We start from the raw sequence: 19,486 nt of genomic DNA, 5'->3' as shown, positions 1-19,486 counted from the left end.
TGTTTGATCATTTCCAGAGCTGATTTAAACTATTACTAGTAGATGTAAAATACTACAAATATCATAAAACCACAAAATAAGTCCTACCTAGCACAAATGTCTGTGTAGATATAATTCCTCAGCTTGATGTTATTTGTCATATGTATGTTGATGTGAAATGTTCTACTTAGAAGCTCTGTCTGCATTTCTTAAATCCATTTTCTGTCGACATACCAGAATTGGGGCTTGAGAAGGTGTTTGTTCTCATTGTTAGTGAATCTGTCAGTCCTTTTCTAAAACTCAATGGTTAGATTGATCCATAAAACACAAGACAGTTTCCCAAAAGCCAAGTACATTTCATTGAACTCTATTTTTTTTTGCTGACTAATAAGTATGAAAGGTGACAGAGTGACTGGCTGGCTGGTTTAAAAATATCTGCGACACTCCAAATTTGATATCCACCACCAGCTGCACTAACAGTTTGTTCTGTGATGGACAGGCTGGAGGAAGATTAAGGACAGTAAAAGATGTGAAATATTCCGTCTATTTTCATGTTGTTGGCAAAAAAAACAAAACAAAACAAAACAAAAAAAAAAAAACACAACCTCCGCTGAAAAGACCAGAACTAATGAACACAATCTGTGCAGCTGAAGCCTTTTACAGCTTACTCCTCTGTGCCGTAGATCTTAAAAAGACACCAGTAAAAAGCCTAATAATGATGCTGAGGTCAAAATCGTTAGGGTTGTGGATAGTTGTTGTGGGCTGCAGTAAATTCAAACATCTCTCTGATATTTAATAAACAAATTGAAAGGAAAACAAGCGTTACATTATTTGATCATGAAGACAATGAGTTTGTTACAGCAGAAGTTCAGTTTACCGTCATATATGTGAAAGTAAAGCACTAAATCCCCAGATTTGAGAAGTTAAAAGTTTTATAAACTGCTTGTTTGGCCGTCAGAGTGGTTGGCGATTAATGATTAAAGGTCATTTTATTTCAAATTATTTAACTAAAACAGTCTGGTTTATGATTATTGGAAGAAACACTCCTGTTGTTGCTGTTGTTAATAACACCAGGTCAGTGCACTTCATCATTTATCTAATGGCCAATTTCAAAACTCAAAGAGACTTGAATCTCACCTGGTCTAAGCTGCTGTGTGTTAATGAGCTCAGCTGATTCAGCGCCGGCCCTTCGAGTCGCTGATTTTACCTTTTGGGAATTCAGGAAGAAAAGAGCTTGTCTCTAATCAGCTGTGTTTTCTTCTTCTTCTTCTTCAGGTTCGGGTCACCCAGGAGCTGAAACACACTCATGCAGAGCAGATGAGCAGATTACACATCAAACACCAGACAGAGTGTGACCTCCTGGAGGACCTGAGGTGAGCAGTCAGAGGTCAATCTGTAGTCTGGAAGAGTACGAGACTGGCCGTCCTCTCGCAGGAAAACAAAACATATTTTAGATCAATCCTGGGAGAAAGTTTAGTGCAGCGAGTCCTCACATCTTGTCAAAATTAAAAATTCAATGATGCCATTTCATTTAAAGAGTTTTCTATCTCTACCAGTCACTCTCTGATTCCTCATCCCAATTCTTGATTTGTGTCAGACTATGTCTGTGTTTTTGTTTCTGAATGATGTTGAGAATATCTGTGACATCAAAACATGTTTAACAAACATAGAAAAAGTGACATTTGGTGGAAACGTGTCGTCCTGCTCTTCTTTTATCGGATATCATGTTTTATAAAGGTGGATGTTGATGTCGTAGCTGAAACATAAAGGCAGTATGGAAGTGGCGGACGTTCTACCTGATGACCATTGAAATCTATGGAAAAATCTCCCAAGTCCTCACTTGATTTCTCTCCCCAGTAAATGTTTGTGGTCTCAGTCTCTAGTTTCAAGTCTTCTAAAATACATCATGAGGATGACAGTAAGTGGCAAGAGGCTGACAGGAAGTACGGAGAGGGAGGGAAAGAGGAAAGACATGCAGCATTGGGTGGGAATCGAGCCCAGGATGCTGTGATAACGTGGCATGCACATTAACCACTTGACCAGCTACCCTGCCAGGCAGTGAGCAATCTTTAATGACTTAAAGTAACTACAGATTTCTATTTGAACTGTGTTGTTATTAAGTCTGAGTTTTTACAAACAAACAGGAACAGCATCCTTTATTTTCTGGCCAATGAGGTCATTTTTGGCTTTTATATTGAAACATCACTGACTTACAGGGTTAGACTGGTTTATGCTTACATTCAATTAAAAGCCAGACAGGTGGTGTTATCTGCCCACCATCAGGTGACGTGTTTCCTTACATTCTATGGCTCTTTGCGCTTAAAACAAAATTTTTCTTCTGTGTTTTAATTCTGTTGTCTTGGAATGTCTTAAAAAGACATTTTGCCATTTCAAGAAGAGCTATAAGCACTGAAAATCCAAAGTTGAGAGTGTTTTTAGTGTCATAAATTTGCAGCTCAGGCCGAGGAGATGCGTCTGACTTAGAGACACACTGACAGCGTTAACACCGAGTTCAGATGCGTAGGCATGTTCAGGGCTGAAAAGCCAAAGGTTGTGGTTGCATTTCCAGCCTTGGTGTTGGGTTGAGCTGACAGCCTCCTGGCTCCCCACTTCCTGTCTGTGGTTGGTGGCAGAGCTCTGAAGCTCCAAACAGCTGGATGTTAAGGTCATAGAGAGCTGCCAGATGTTCTGACTACCCCAAATCGTTCGCTGCGGGAGGCTCAATAACATTGCTCTGCCAGACGCGACGCAAAACTCCTATTTTTTTAGGAAAAAGGGGTTGTCCCTCTCTGATTTCAGACGAGAAATGATTCAGCAAACTGGAAATTGCATCTGGTTGTCAGCAAAAAGGTCTGTTTGGGGGGAAATGGCAGGAAGTGTGTGTGTGTGTGTGTGTGTGTGGAAAGGAGAGGAAGGGTAGCCTTGCAAATGTAGACAAGAGGAAAAGAGCAGAGGAAGAGACGGAAGCTCCCAGGAAGTTTGGCGGATTGTTTAGAGTCGGGGTGGAGTGTGACAGTCGCGTCTGGACATGTTTTAATGACTTAATGATGATTTGGCTGGCGGCGAGTTTTTCCCAGGGCGCTGACCTCTCTTCTTTTCTTAAATGTTTGTGTAAAATTAACATGCAGCCAAACCCATGACGTGCATCCAAACATGATTCACAGACATGCCTCACATTTCTTCATAAATTCCCCCCTTTTGCGTTAACATGTCAGAAAGATGGAGATGGGAAATCCATCATAAAAAGAGGCCGTAAAAGCAAATTCCTCAGCTACTATAGCTGCAGTAAAAACTCACAAGTATGATAGTAAATTTAGTCCATGCATGTTTAGCGTCACAGGAAGAGGGAAAACATAAATACTTTCCTTGCTGACTCGCAGAAGGAAATGTTGAGGTTTAGTTTCAGGATTTGACGTGAAAGAAAACTGTGATAAACCCCTTGTTATCATTAAGGGACGAGATGCCAAGTATTAACTCTGAGTTATGAGCTCGACTGTACTTCTGCTGCTATGATCAATTTCCCGTTGGATCTGGATACTTGGTGGCACAGATCACCTGACAGGGTTGGACAATAACAAGCATCAGCGCCACAACCATGTTGTGTTTGGCTAAGGAAACTTGTGTTTTACTGGAGCAGAAACACACCACTGCACCACAGCGGCTCTCTGTTACATGTACAACAGGAGGACCATTTAATTTAATCTGTTCACCTCCAGACCTGCAATGAACTGCCTGAGCCACTAAAAATATAGGATTTATTATCTCACCTGTTGGAGTGAGGAGGCGGGTGCCAATATCATGAATCTATAGGCAGAGTGATGCTGAACAATATATTTCTATGAGCATCTGGTTGAGGGTCTTGTTGCATGCTGTGCTCTGTGGTTTCCCTCTCCTGTTCCTTCGATATTAAAGGAAAAATATGTTATGTTTTAATATATGTATGTTTTTTTTTTTTGTTTTTTTTTTTTTAGATTGATTTCACTTTCATATGTGTTTGTTTTTTTTCAGACATGAAGCTTTGAATTAATTAGCATAGATTAATCTTCGTATCCGTTTTCAGGTTTTGGTTGACACCTTTAAAGCTCTGAATGTTTAGACTCCAAAATACATCACAGACCATCAGCTATGTCTCTTCAACACATTTAAAGGCTCATTTTGATTGAGCTTTCCAACTGACAGCTCTCTTTCTCTGGTTTAACCAGCTTAGATTATTGGACGTAACAGAAACCCCACCCTGTTTTTTGGTAGCGTGTGGTACTCCAGTGATTAAATCCGCTGTTTTTACTTTAAATTGTGTGTCTTGATTTTAAACTCTTTCATTAGATTTTCATTCTTTTGACTGTGAAGCTCTTTGTGATTTATATTTTTCTGAATTTTAAAAGTGTGTCCCTCCCAGTAAGTCACTGTACCCAGCCACTCTTGCCGAAGAACTGAGGCCATTTAAAACAATCTGTGCACAAATGATGCAATATGATGTGTATTTTCTTTCAGATTTAGAGGTTGGTTGACAATGATATGTGACTTAAAGTCTCATCCTTTGAAGACTGTCTGTCATTCATATTTTTTCTTTCCCCTTCAGGAGTTTTAGCCAAAAGAGAGCAGCTGTGGAAAGAGACTACGCCCAGGTAAGTAAATCTGAACACTGTGCTTTTTTTTTTCTCACGATGAATGATGCTTGTCACCATCATCGCTGCCCTGCCTTGTAATTTTCTGCAGTAAAAATAGCCAATTTTCTCATGATATTGTGCTCTGAAGACACTTGTGTTGAGGATGTGGAGCCTTAGAAAGCTGGTAGTTCTCATGTGGTGAGATAACTCATGAATGGGAACTGGCCACAAGAAGGAAAAAAACAAAACAAACGCCACAACAGAGAGAGTGCTCCGCTGGCATGTTTCCTCCTCGCAGTGTTGTTATTGCCCACAGCATCCTGAAGATGCCAGACTAAAAGTCCTCCTCTCTTCCTGGGCTGCACTCAGGTTTTGCAGCCGTGTGAGAAATGTCCACCATCGCTGTGAAGGGGGCACGTCTGTCGTTATCTGGCCGCCAGCTTTACATGTCTGTTTGCCCATATGGGTTTGGGCTTCGGTCTCCAGACAGGGATAATTCAGATTATAACGTTGGCTGTTTGACTCAAGTCTGGATTTCCCCCCCCCCCCTTTCCCCACTTCAAAATTCATTTTGTCTGGAAAGTCTTTCAGACCAAATCTGAAAAGTGCAGCTTATTGACGGTTAGTGGGATCAGTTTTGCATTTATGGACTGATTTTTGGATACACATGGTTCATTTTATAAGAGATCTCCTGAAATGAGGAGTTTATATATTTAAATTTTAAATGAAAATGTACAAAAAGCCAAATTTGACATGTGAATTTGCCATTTGTACATTATGAATTAACAGCAAAACTTATTTTACCGAAAGGAGAGATAGTTATTAGTCATATGATTATCGCTCTCTCGTGCATCTACTAACATGAGACTTTATCTAAATACATTGACATCTCTTATCTATTTTAACATCTTGGAAACAAAATATCATAAAATGTGTCTGTGAATCTGGTGCCTCATTGACATCATGTAAGTGCAATCATATGATCAGTACTCTCGCCACTAATTTCGCCTTTAATTGAAAGCACGAGTGCAAGATAACTTCCGAAGTCATCCAGAAGTCATCCAACGGCCTTTAGAGCTCCAGATTATTTTAACCTGATAACAAATCGTTGGCTTCATGTGTGTTTTGTTTTTTTTTGTTTTTTTCAAGGGCCACAGAAAAGCAGTGCTTATTTTAAAAAATCTGAATGACAAAAAAAAAAAAAAAACAAACAAAAAAAAGTGCAATTCCCCAAATATTCCTGGTCTGGGCCGTTTTGCAAAGTTTTATTAAAGCGTATTTAGTATCACTTTCACCATCACAGAAGGCTGACCTTAAGAAACTCCTGCTGCTTTTGGAAACGTATGTAGAAATGTAGCGTGTTTGTTGAAGACACTCAACTTCTGTTTCCTGAAAATGAAGTTTAACAGGGAGATTTTTTTAAATTTTATTTCATTTTTTTGCTTACTTAAATTACCCCTTTCAGCTGGTCCATTTTAGTCACACTAAACGTTTATATCTAAAGTGAAACCGTGAGGTTAATCATACACCCTCAAATGGAGATAGATGATAAACACTTTATGCTCATCTTCCTGTGAAGAGAAGCTGGAAGTGGAAACTCCGATTGCAGTTGCTGTAAATCTCTATCTGTGTGTACATTATTTATAATGCTTGGCTGGATCCATGTCATCGTGTCGCTTTGCATTAAAGATTTAGTCTGCAACTAAGAAAAGAAAAGACGCAGCACCGTCATGGTTATTTCATTGACAACAAATCATAATAATTTGGAATTATTACCATCAGATGAACTTTTTGGAATCACATTTTTTTCACTGAACACCTTCTTGGACTGATTCCTGATTGTCCGCGTTGTTCATTTAAAATTGTCAGCATGTGTCTGGCAGCTGAAGAATTCACTGAAGCTATTGGCTAGTTTATAAATTATGTAAGATTAGATTAAAGAATTTGTTTTTAGTTTTCTTAATTAACTCTTTGGTAAGATCGCCTTCCCCATACTTGTTTATAAAAGTCTTCCAGGAAAAAAGAGAGAGTAAAAAAAAAAAGGAAGAAGAAGAGTAAGATGAAAGCATGTGGAGCCTGCAGGCTAGCTTTTGTAACTCTATGCATGTGTGTTTTATTGGATATGCATGCCCAAGTTATACCATTGTTTTGAAAGTCAGATGTTGTCAGAAAAGAGCAGTGAAACAAACGTCTGTCCACCGTTGCTTCATAAATATGTCGTGAGTCTTTATCAGACTGTAGTGTTGATATTTTAAAGGCCAAAATACTTTTGAGAATTCAATAAAACACTGTGATTGTAATTGAAATTATGCCGGATATTAATACAGCACTGAAATAATTATTTTTCCCCCCTCAACATCTTGTGTGATAGTCCATTAACAAAACATTCACCCTTTGAGTCATTTGCAGGTTTAAACACCAGAACATTTGTTCTTTATGTTTTATCTCAGTTTTATATTGACAGACATTGAAAGACATCATCTTATTGTAATGCAAATGAATTTTCTGACAGTTGACAAAACGTTTTACAGATTGAGGGTGACCAGAATCCAAACAGTAATGGATAAGGAAAATAAGAAATTGTTTGCAGCACTTCGGTGAAGTAAACTTCTTCATCACATGGTCTATTAGTTTGAAAGGTGTTGTGTGTGTCTGGGTTGTGCTGGCTGCTAGTTATGTGATCAATTAGACACCCGCTGCCAATGATTGAATCAAAGTGGGTCAGAGTGTCTCTGGAACACTTCGTTCCCCTTTTCGTTACATCCCCCTCTTTAAAAAAAAAAAAAAAAAATCCTTTCTCTTTACGCGCCTTTTTCTGGGTCTCTCACACCTGCAAGCTGCTTTAGCCATTAGCCGATTGCTATTCCGATCACGCTGTGTGATTAAAATGTCCTGCTCTGTCCTCTCCTCTTCCTTTGCCGTCCTCGCATCCCTCCTCCTCCTCCTCTCCTTCCCTTGTTCCCATCACACCATTCAGCAGCGTCCACTAGCCTAGCTCGGTTTTGGCGATCCTCTTTCTATCCGTGTCCCACAATGACCGGGTTTGTAGCGGCTTTGAAGCTTTGGCACCAGGATCACCAAGTCCAACGGGTTCAGCATAACGAGGGTTGTCTTTTCATGGTGGACAGAGGAAGGATAGATGGGCTCATTTCCTTGATGGGCACTTCAAGGCCTAAAGAAAAAGAACATTTGTGTGTAAAAAAAACAAAACAAAACAAAATACATATGTGGTGTCTATTTTCAAAATAAGTTTGGTAGCATGAGGTGGAAAGTCCTTTTCTGGTTGAAAGGACGAGTAGAGAAAACATTTTCCCACAGGTTTTATTTCTCTGGAGTCGTCTGTCCACCAGAGAAACACTTAAGACTCTGACCTGTTTACTGTCAGTCCCATGATTCTAATTAAATAAGAACTTTAAAGGAACTAAAATATCGTTACACTCCTCCTGAGTGTAATAACTTGTGTATGACATCTCATTTTGGATTTCATGGGCCTAAGTTTGACAACTGTGCTGGACAACAGCCCTCCCACTACAAAATCAACTGTAAGGAACCGAGACAATGAATTAATAGGACAACGTTTACCAAGCTAATATATCAACTGAGAAGTGGGGCCATTTTACCGTAGACTTTAATTCAATCTGACTTCTTTTTAAAACCAGTACACGTTAGATAAACTGCAAGTTTAAGACCTCATTTCTCAGTTCTTTGACGGTCTAGTTCAGCGACAGACAGTCTCATTTTACTTGATTCATTGGTTGATTCTTAAAAGGTTCAAATAATTCTGCACCAATTTGTTCGTTAAAATCTACGTTTTAATTGGAAGTACATTTCCTTGACATACCAAACACCAGAGATATCCTGCTCTTTTTTTTTTTTTGTTTTTTTGTTTCTCCTGCTGTTTACTTTGCCCCACTATTTTGGTTCTTCAAAGTCTAACCTCACTGCTGAGGTGGAGCAACCTAATATATCTCCAAGGGTGAATGTGGTCTTCATGAATTACCTTTTTTTTTTTTCCCCCTTCCAAAATTGAACCTACGTCAGCATAAAAACCCAGCGAGTGAGCCAACCCCTAAACCGAGCTCTGGCCAACAGGTGAACGAGTCCATGCAGAGTCGAATCACACTGAAAGAGTAAATGACTGTAGCCAGAAAGTACTTTTTAATGAATGTGAATTTTTTAATCGGTTGCTGGTGTGTGGCGAGTTCGAATGAGAGCATAAAGTTTCTCCTTATTTTTCTGTCTCCATTGCTCTGGCTGCCTGGTGGTTTATGGGACAAGGTCAGAGGGGGGTCACAGTCTTCTGAGTGTGTCCCATGTGAAGATGAGACACAGGAAATGTGTGCTGATGTCAAAGGTGAAAGGTCATCCCAGCTTTGTCTCCTCTTCCAGGCCCTGCAGAAACTGGCAAACCAGCATCTGAAGAGGGAATGGCCCGACAGTCTGACAGAGGAGAACACAGACCACAGGTGACGTCCTCGCTCCAGACGGAGGCTTGTTCAGACTCCTAACTTTGTTTTCTCACACATCACTTGAATTAAATTACACTTTTATGTAGAGTTAATACGATTATTTGATTATCAAAAAATTAAGTAATTTTTCAACCAAACTTCGATGGGTTGTGTCCTTCTCACTGTCCAGGGGAAATTTTCACCACAAACACAAAGCACGATGGTCTATGCACCATGATGCATTGTGGGATACTACACGGGATACTACTACTACTACACCCATTATATGGGGTAAATTAACATTTGGGCAGTAGAACTCAGTACATGGTGGACTGTAGAGGAAATCCTAGTTTTTATTAATATTTTTATTTACAATCAGAGGAGTTTCTGATTGTGGCCATAAAATTGTCAAAATTTCTTTTTCTTTTCCCACATGGGTAATATAATGCAGTCCGAACTATGTTAATGTTTTCAGAGACACTATTTATAATAGTTTAATCATTACTAGGTTCTTTATGTTATGTAAAATGGTTATCTAAAAAGGAAAATTTGAAGACGTGCTGTTTTTTCACCACTTCCTAAAATGTTTTATTTAAAAAAACAAACAAACAGACATGATTAAGAAAATGTTTCCACACAGATTGTCACATGAGGCACACACGTCATTTGTTAAAGCAAAATGGGAAATGTTTGTTTTGATGCAGTGGATCTTCCTGCCCATGTAAACACCACAGAATTGTTATCAGATGATTCAGATTTTTTTAGATGCCTCTGTTCTACTTTTGGCGTGTTTGTGCAGCCGTAGAAGAATCTGTCTGTTTTTGTGCTCTGGTTTTGGTTTAGGAACATGTATTGCGTATGGAGGGCCTACTTGGAGGCCACGGTTCAGGTCACCCAGTCCAGGATCAGCACTTGTGATAACTACAAAGTCCAGGTTGTAGATCCTGCCAAGATGGCCAAACTGCAGAAGGAGCAGCAGCTAAGGAAGGTAATGGAAGTCAATCTTACAACTCTGCTCAGGTTTCATTCACTTTTGGGCTTTTATTCTCTAAACCATGAGTGCAGCTCCAGAGAGGATGGGGCTTCTTTTTCCCACTAGGGGCAATAGAGAAGTTGGTCTGAATCTAATGAGGGTCAAACAAAATGGACTTTTAAACATATGCAGACGTTGTTTTGGACTTGAGCTTACATTTCAGATTAGTTCTTTTTTTCCCCATTTTATGTGCTTGAACTGAGTAGTCTGAAGTTTTCCTCAGAATCTCTAAATGCCATGATGATTATTTTACTGCGTTTAAAGTTTCTGCTCCAAACACCAAGTACATTTATTCACGTTCTGTGTCCTGAAGAGCGTGACAACATCCAAGAAATACTCCAGACAGATTGAAATCCAATTTGGAGACACATTCCAACCAGATGTTGAAGATACGCCTACATCACATACACATTCTTTACTTTACCCAAACATCCCTAATACGTTTTCTGTTCAAAATGCTTCTTTTTTCTTTTTTTAATTACATTTTGAGCTGCTGTCCACATTATTGTGGTTTTCAACCCTTGAAAATGAAGCGTACTTAAATCTTTAGTGTCCATGTCTCCAGGAAACAACAGTTGCTCCCAGATTGAGTTTGATCAGCATTGACTGCCAGTGACGGAAGTAACATGAGCAATGAATCATAGTTTTCTTCATAAGTTGTGGGCATAAATTCTCCATTTCAAAGCTACAGCTGTCTCAGCTGTTCCTCACTCGTAATGTGAGAGTCCACAATCTGTTTCCTGTTTACCTCAGCCTGAGCATGCCCACTGTCTCTAAATGGTTTTCAGGTGTGTGGAGATCGTTTTTCATTTGGATAGAAATTGTTTTCACTTGTTTAAAGTTGTTTTTAACACCTTTATTTGTTAGTGTAGTAGAGATAGGAAACATAAACCATTCGACGATTAGTCCCAGAGGTCATCTTAATTTTAAAACAGAGCGGTAATGTGGATGAAGGAACATCCGCTGTGTTTGTCCTCTCTGGTAGCAGCAGCAGTTACATTTTCTCTGTGTCACATACATTATGTAGCAACAGGAAGAGAGTTACTTCATTGGCTTTCACACAGAAGATAATGCAAAATATCTGTGAAGGTTCTCAGTGATCCATGATCACTTAGGATCACAGCCATTTAATTTTATGATCTGAATAAGAAATTGCAGAGTTGGATTGTTTTTCATTTATTTGAGTTATTTTGTGTTTGTGGATGTTTGTGATGTGTAATTATTAGCCAGTCACATAAACTATTGTAATGAAGCTGTTGAAATGCACCAGAGCTGCACAAAATTACAAATTCTTTTGCAGAAAAGAAAAACAAGGAAAGAGGGAGGGAAAGTTCTACATATAAATATAGAAATGCATCAGTAATTGGGGGAAAAATGCAACTGAATGAGCTGCATTTATGCTTGTATGACATAAAAATGTTGGCTAACTATATATCTGCATCTGCTGCAGAGCCAAGACTGAGGCCTTACGCTCTCCACTGAGACTGATAGTGAAAGCTATTTTTAGTGATACAGCTGAATTAATTCCAGCCAGCGTTTGACTGATAAACTTTGTGATGAACAAGCTGCTCGTTGAGGTCAGAAGTCACAGCAGCTGCCTTCATCATGAATAGTTGGTCATTTGCAGCAGACTGGTCCTCTGGAGGTTTAAAGCCTGATCCCTGATCAGCAGGTCCGAGGCCACCACCGTGACTCAGGAGCTGCTGCTCTCTGGTTTCTGCTGGCAGTGCTCCACCGCCTGCAGCCTACAGTGCTGCCCTTGTTCGCCCTCACCTTTCAGGAGATGCCATCATTGCTCCTGCACACCAAAGTCATATTACCTGCGGTCGCTGTAGTTTGACTGAAATAACCTTTGCATATTTTTCCGGAGTTGTCATTTGCATTCATGTAAATCTCCCTCTTTTCTTTTTCCTCGTGTGTCTCCTGCTCAACGCTGTCAGTGTATTGAACAGCTGACTGTGGTCCAGGCTGAGCTTCAGGAGTCGGTGAAGGAGCTGACGAAGAGCAGGAAGAAATACCAGGAGGCTGAGACGATGGCGCAGGCCGTCAGAGAGAAGGCGGAGCTGGATGCCAAGTATGATTTAAATTAGTCCTGTCTTTGTTTCACTATTGCGTTGGGATTCAAATGTGTACAAGCAAATGTTTTATATGTAAAAGAATTTGGGGGAGAATATCCGATGCGTCTCTACTACTACTAGAGTATTTTTGGGTCTTAATTTGCATTTATTTTGATGAATACAAGAAGGCCCAGATGAGAAAAGCAGTGTAAATAAAACAAAGGGCCACTGGGCGCCAAATATGTACCACATGCTCACTGTTGATAGAAATATTGTTTATTTTGATTTACTCCCAATTTAGACTGCATATTCTGTATGAAATCATCTTCTCACTAATTTCTCAATTAACTGATTATTTGGATTGTTATGAATTTGTTCAGAATATAGTGAAACATGGACATCATAATTTTCTGGAGCAGAAATTTCAGGAAATAACAGTTTTTTTCCAAAAGATGTTTTGTTTAGTGAAATAAATGTCCAGTAAAAACTTCTTCAAGTCAGAGAAGCTGGAATCCTAAATAAATATTTGGCATTTTTACTTTTTAATTGATCTTTGCTAATGAACCTTCAGTTGATCAACAAGCTTTTTAAGTACTTTTTTTTTTTTTTTGCATGTTGTTGATTTGCTTCTTAAAGATCTTTCCCGGACGTTTTAAGACTTTTGAAACAAGTCTGCTTTGAATCATAATTTCAGTATTTAATTGTTCCTCCACACAAGTTCAGTTTCCTGGCAACTTCTTGGAAATTGAACAGATTTTATTATTTTTGAGCTTGACAGGAAGGTTTGATGAAAAATGTTTGCCTTCTGGAGGCTTCATGTTTCCACATCACACTGTAATCTGTTTTCGCTGGTTTCCAATCTTCTTGTGATGTCACAAACAGCTCGCACACCGTCATCCTGCAGGTAACAGTGCAAACAGTGCTGAGGTTTCAGGCTCATTCTGGAGTTCAGGTGGTTCGACTGACTGAAAACCTGCAAACAACAAACTCTCAGACTGTTGTTGTTGGTTTTAGGGAACTTTTCCCCCGTCGCCCCCTCGTTCTCAGCACTTTGTCCTGGCACTACATGAACAGCTGGCACCTTAACTCACCACATTGCAGACATTTTTTACCCGTCAGGAAATTTTTATAGAGCCCAGATTTGGTGAAGTTGTGCTGCTGGAAAAGATTTAGTGGCGGGATTGGCATATATTCTAATACTACAAATACTCACACATAGTGAATGTTACCTTCCAGGTGTGTTTTTTGTACCCACAAAGGTGCAATGCAATCTGTGTTTTTGCACTGAACAACTTCATTATCTCCTCTGTCATGACACTTCCTGTTGTGTGTTGCCATGTTGAGTGTGTTTAGATGAACCTAACTCACCATGTCACTCAGAGAAACCAGGACAGTGGGATGGTACATTGCTTTTGCATAAAAGGGATCATCTTCCACCAGGAGATATCAAAAATCTTTACATTTTGCTCAGACAGATTTGTTGCCTGTGATATTTTCATTTTCAGAATTTGTCAAAAATGTGATAAAGTTTTAAAAGCAAAACTGCAAAATGTGTTACTCGTATGCAACTGAAACAGATATTAGAAATAAACACTGTTAATCTTTTATCATGAAGTCAAATAATCAAGCCAATGGGTGCCTGTCTCCTCTGTTCAGGTCCAAGCTAAGTCTCTTCCAGTCCAGATCCAGCCTGCAGAGGGCAAGCGTAAAGGTAATGAGATCTTCACGTTCAACAATCTGCTCCACATTTTGCTCCCTCAGTCCTTCAGAAATGTGAATCTTTGTGTTTCAGCTGAAAGCCAAGAGGAGTGAGTGTAACTCCAAAGCCACACATGCTAGAAATGACTACCTTCTCACTCTAGCAGCTGCCAATGCTCACCTGCAGCGCTACTATAACACAGACCTCATGGACTGTATCAAGGTGGGGACCACATGCTCTCTGGGTGGGGGAGGTGGGTGGAGATGTGCACTGTAAACCTATAAATATGTTTCTGTTGTGGTCTGCAGGTCTTAGATGGCAGAATCTATGAGCAGGTGAAAGATTACCTGGTGTCGCTGTGCCAGACTGAGCTGGAAACCTACCAGGCTGTTCACAACACCTTCAACCAGCTGCTCAGCAGCTCAAATGGAGTAAGCCTTGATCCAGTGACCCACTGAGTCACATCCATCTTTGAATTTACACCCTCTTGAACCAAGACAGCTGACACGTTTAGTTTGGGTCTGCCATCAAGTTATTTATGGAGCTGTAGTGGTTCATCAGACAGTTGAGAAAATTAATGAACTACTTTGAAATTTGATTTAAAAAAAAAAAGCTATTTTCTGCAAAAATCCTCAAACTCTGACTTCTAAAGATAAAAAAGTAATCAATCAATCAAGAGAATGCCCTGCAGCTCCATTGATGATGAGAGTAATAATTAATAACAATCACTGATGTGATCTGCTGATGACAGCCTTTCTCATTTTTTTCAGATAATCTGGATGTTTTATACACTTCTCTTTGATAATGAGCAGGTTTCATAAAATACTCTCAAAGGAAGACATTCAGACATGTCTGGGTGTCTCAGCCTGAATATCAGCCACACCACTTCATACAAATAATGCTTTACATTTGCACAGACTGACTTTAAGTCAAACACAATGTGAAATGTTGATGCTGCAGAGACCAGGAGTCATGAACCAGGCTGAGGAGGAGCACAGTTCAGCATTTGAGCTGTTTTTTTTTTTTTTTTTTTTTTGTATCTGATACTGCTCGTTTAAAATGCACCCAGATCCAAGAGCCGGTTCAGGACACCTCTAATCCATTAGCATCACTTGGAGTCTTTCTGAGCACTGGAGGATGTGACCTCTGCTGCCCAGCCGACTGCTAATTAATTGAAATGGTTTGTGTTACTTGCTTCCTCCTCGGTTACATGGTCCTGTGGCCTCTTTGAGTCCGGTTTCTTCAGGTCATCCTGCCTCTCTGTGGAGCTGGAGAGGCGTTTAGTCTCTGCACAGGCAGGAACACGAACAAATCATTGGAGAAAGGAGCTGAGGGGCTTTTTTCACAGCTCCCATTTCTATCAGTGCGCTTCCTGTTTCAACACAAATAGATCTTTTGTTTGCTCAGTCCAATTTGACTTTTTTAACTCAGTTATATATTCTGTTTTATGGTAAAAAAGTTACATATCTTTTTACTCAGTGTATAAATCTAATTAAATTTCTTTTAATTAGATTATTCTTACTGTGCAGTCAGCACTCTCTGAGGACTTGCTGCTGTTGTATTTATTTATTTATTTTTGGTTCACTCCTTAACTCTAGCCTCAAACACACCCGTGAATATTTCAGCTCTGACAAATCTTCCTTGTATCTGCAGAAGTTCTGGACAGGATACAAAAACACTGACAGTTCACATAATATAATACTGACGACATATAAGGAGAAAAAATCTAATAAAAATGTTCTGCCTGTGTTCCCCCTTTATCTTGCGAACCTTTGGTCCCAGGCAGTATAATATTTAACTGTGACAGTTTGCCACTTAATGATAATTAAAAGACAAACGTGGATAAAATCACAAGGCCTTATGACAGTCATAGTGGTTAGCGCTGTTGCCCCACAACAAGAAGGTCATGGGTTCGGTTCCCAAGCCTGTGGCCTTTGTGTGAGGAGTTTGCATGTTCTCCCCGTGCCTGCATGGGTTTCCTCCGGGTACTCCAGTTTACGTGCACTCCTACTGAATAATATAAGGCATCTGCTGCTGCCTTCAGGAAATCTATTGGGCACAATCAATAGCAAATTTTATGCTTGGACAATTCAATGCTCTAACACTGACATGGATTTGATTAAATGAGCTACTCAAAGCAGCCAAGTGGGTGCATTTTTCATTTAGCTCATGCTCTTCAGATTTCTGTCCACAGCTGGGGGTAGATAATTGCTTGGATGACAGAGAAGTTAAATTTTACACTGAACTGGAAAGTGTCCCGTACATCATTTCAAAATAAAAGAAAGGAGTTGAATGGTAAAAATTTAAAACGTTTCATTCTGTGTATTTAAATGCATATCTCGTCTCCAGGTGATGCAGGAATTTCACCAGCAGCTGTTTGCACAGAGGAACCCCATGTTTCAGCAGGCCCCGGACTTCTTATACCAGCCCATCGACTCTGATACGGTAAATCTCAGTTGTTGTTTTCTTTTGTTTTTTTTTTATAGTTCTATTTATCGATTGCTCAATGTATTAAATGCCATACATCAATAGTGTAGCATGGGCAGTGTATCTGCTCAGAACTGAACTCCTTCAGTGATTATCACAGCCTCTCTGCAGCAGACAGTGCTGTACGTACACTGTATATACTGTCTGCGTTTTTGTATGAGACACCAACACAACAAAGACAGCACATCCACATGTCTGCGTTTGGAGAAATCAAACTTCTGCCATGAAACAAGTTCACATCTGGACCATTGTTTGTTTATACTGTTGCTTCATCTGTCCTGGAGGACAGCAGCTGTTCTCCACTGTGACCCAGGATCAAAACATCCAGGAAAACCTATTTCAGACCCATCTTCCAGTAATATCCACTCTGTCACTCCTTTCACTCAGCTGTAGGTGTTGAGACCTTTAATCACCTTATAGCTGCTCAAGATTATCTTGCGACCTCTTTGGAGAGCTGTGCACCTCAGGTTGGGGAGCACTGAGGAGTTGGGTCAATTTGTGTACCCTAAAATCATGCAAACATTCATGTTCCCCTAAAGATACACTGCAATAACTCTCATTTAAATTGCTCACATGTTTGCTTCATGACTAAATAAATCCAAAAGGACTAAACCGTGTTTAGCTTTTAATAACATCACACCAAAACCTTTAACACCATAAGGGAAGACCATTAAAGACTCTAGGAATAGTTAAAAGTAATAATGGATCGTAAAAGTAATAACAGGTGGTAAAACGTGTATTACTCATAAACCAGGAATATTGGCCACCATAAAACTCATCATCCCAGATTTTCTTACTTGACCCTGTTTTTAATTTGCTGTTTAATTTGTAGTAAACTTTGTTTAATGTCACTATAGATGGATATCCATAAGGTATGGAAAGTACTTAATCTGTTCCACATCTGTCTCCTCTGTTATCGTACGTCTCTGAACACTTTTCAGGCTTTCCATGAAGTCTGACCAGTAGCTCTTTATACACACACAACACAACTATTTGCATCATTCGTATTTGCAATAAAAATCTTAAAATTCATGTTGAGACGTGGAACTTTGAGCCTTAATAGCACATGTTAAGATAGGTGTCTCTTTCCTGTGTGTGTTTGAGATGCCATATAAATGCAGCGTCGAACAGATTATCAGTTATGAACTGGTGCATTGTGGGACACGAACTTTGACCAGTTAGCAAACACACAGCAAAGGCTCTTCTTGGTTTTGTATCTGGCAATGGATTTACAGTCCCAATAAATTATTGTTGGCAGGTTTTCAATCCACATTTAGACTGATGTTAGTACTGCATGAAAGGGGCAGCGCCCCCTTTCTTTTCCATTAGACGTCACCCAACAAGGTGCTACATGCGTGCAAGTTTACACAGACACGAATGATGCAACTCTACTGTTCACCTCAAGATTGTTTCGACACAGAGGATGAAATAACACTGCAGTAACAACTTTCTAGAGTTGTAAAATCTTGACATAAAACTCCCGTGGAGTGTGTTGGCATCCGATAAGTTTCAGGGAAATTCATTCTTGACTTACTGGAATTAGGTTTCATAATTTTTCATAACCTTTTGTCCTAAGTGTGTTTGTGTGCTTTCTGCTGTGTTACGGTTTAAATATTTTGGGCTTTAAAAGTCTGGTTTTATGTATGAAATGCTCATCCTGCGACAGTTTATCTAATCCCAGCTGAGTGAAAGGCACCAAGTGCAATCTGTTCTGCAGTACACCTGCTCAAGTTTTTATTGACTTAAATCTTCTTTAGACAGTTTCCACCTATCCTGGTCATTTATTGCATATTTCGCCATCTATAACAGAAACATTAAATCAGTATAAATGTCAGCTTTGGTCTTATTATTGGCCTTAAACACGCTCAGAATGTGCATTTCTGCCAGTGAGTTATTGATGGCCGTGCTGCACGCTGATGTAATGTAATGGAGTTTATGTCACACATACGTCTTTGCGAGCCGCAGGTCCTTTTCTACTCTTCACTGTAACCCTCCGCTCCGCCGGACAACACTGGACAATTTGTTCAAACTGCAAACGCCAGCGTTGTTTTCGTTGGAAGTCAAACAAGCAGCAGCCTGTTCCTAAAGAAAACATTAGTGGTGGAGAGCCTCTCCTCCCCTCCTGTCCCCTCCCATCCTCCGCCCTCCCTTCCCCACACCACTTGCACCAGACAGAGGGATCCGGTAAGGAACAGAGCTGAACTGGGAGGGAGGGGCAGGAGGTAGGCCGGACCCTGTGAACGGCCCATCTGTGAAAAGGAGGCATTGTGAGTGGGCCTCATCTAAGTGCGTCGACCCTCCCCACCCTCCGAATACACACTCAGACATGAACACACACTACTGTTGTCACGTGGCAACCTCTTAACCCACATTTTAGCGGCCTTTTAATCTTACAGCAGCTCTATTTCTTATAAGCAAGGTGACATTTGAAAGGTAATAGTGATAAAGCTCTAAAAACTCAGTCTGAAGAGGGTTAATGTAGAGGAACATTTAGGAGCTTAAGAGCTAGATATTTTACTTCAGGAGGAGGTTGAGACCAAAAATTGAGCTAAAAAATTATGTTGGACTAGAAACAGCAGCTCTAGGCATTAGTGATATAAAATTAATTTATGAGGACCCATCAATTCCCACTAAGAGCAAGCACTTGGCCACACTGATGAGGAAAAACTTCCTGTTTATCCATCTGCGTCCACAAGGACTAAACTAAATCAAAAGAAAAATTATTCTTTGTTTATACAGGCAATCAAGGGACATAAACATGTAATAAAAATTTAATTATTAGTGGTGTTGGACATCAGTATCCACTGAAATTACCAACGAGCCAACTTATTATTGAATCCTAATTTCACTCATTTGGATCGGCTTTCACCCAGAAGCAAATAGTTTTGTTTTTTTTTTTTCTCCCCACACTAAAATAAAAAAAATAGCTTTGTTGTGCTTACATAGCACCAAACATCTGGCAGAGCTGACGTGTCTTTAAATTGTGGGTCCTACGGGTTTGTAAATGTAAGAGATCTGCTGCTGATGTTGAGACAAATGCTCTATTCAAGCTCTCATAATTCACTTCTTTTTTTTTTTTTTTTTTAACTTGGCTCATGTATTATGTAAAGAGGAAATTGCCACATCGACGTTCCAGAAATGGTAAATATAACTTAACACTGCTGGCATTTAGGAAA

The 19,486-nt window shown here is 39.7% G+C and overlaps 1 protein-coding gene across 2 annotated transcripts in view; it reads left to right on the top strand.

Annotated features, from left to right (window-relative positions):
* Nucleotides 1–19,486, top strand: part of LOC115054190 (F-BAR and double SH3 domains protein 2-like) — a 28,572-nt gene that overhangs the window by 1,728 nt on the left and 7,358 nt on the right. For both annotated transcript variants that reach the window (XM_029519269.1, XM_029519270.1), the window contains exons 2-10: nucleotides 1,255–1,352; nucleotides 4,559–4,604; nucleotides 8,976–9,052; nucleotides 9,878–10,022; nucleotides 12,008–12,141; nucleotides 13,781–13,835; nucleotides 13,917–14,045; nucleotides 14,132–14,254; nucleotides 16,173–16,268. In XM_029519269.1, the coding sequence (XP_029375129.1) occupies nucleotides 1,255–1,352; nucleotides 4,559–4,604; nucleotides 8,976–9,052; nucleotides 9,878–10,022; nucleotides 12,008–12,141; nucleotides 13,781–13,835; nucleotides 13,917–14,045; nucleotides 14,132–14,254; nucleotides 16,173–16,268 (903 nt within the window). The remainder of the gene's footprint in view (nucleotides 1–1,254; nucleotides 1,353–4,558; nucleotides 4,605–8,975; nucleotides 9,053–9,877; nucleotides 10,023–12,007; nucleotides 12,142–13,780; nucleotides 13,836–13,916; nucleotides 14,046–14,131; nucleotides 14,255–16,172; nucleotides 16,269–19,486) is intronic.

Source organism: Echeneis naucrates, chromosome 14 (genome assembly GCF_900963305.1).
Source record: "Echeneis naucrates chromosome 14, fEcheNa1.1, whole genome shotgun sequence".
NCBI lineage: Eukaryota > Metazoa > Chordata > Actinopteri > Carangiformes > Echeneidae > Echeneis > Echeneis naucrates.
The sequence above is the reverse complement of the archived record's forward strand: the minus strand, read 5'-3'. Positions and strand labels throughout refer to the sequence as shown.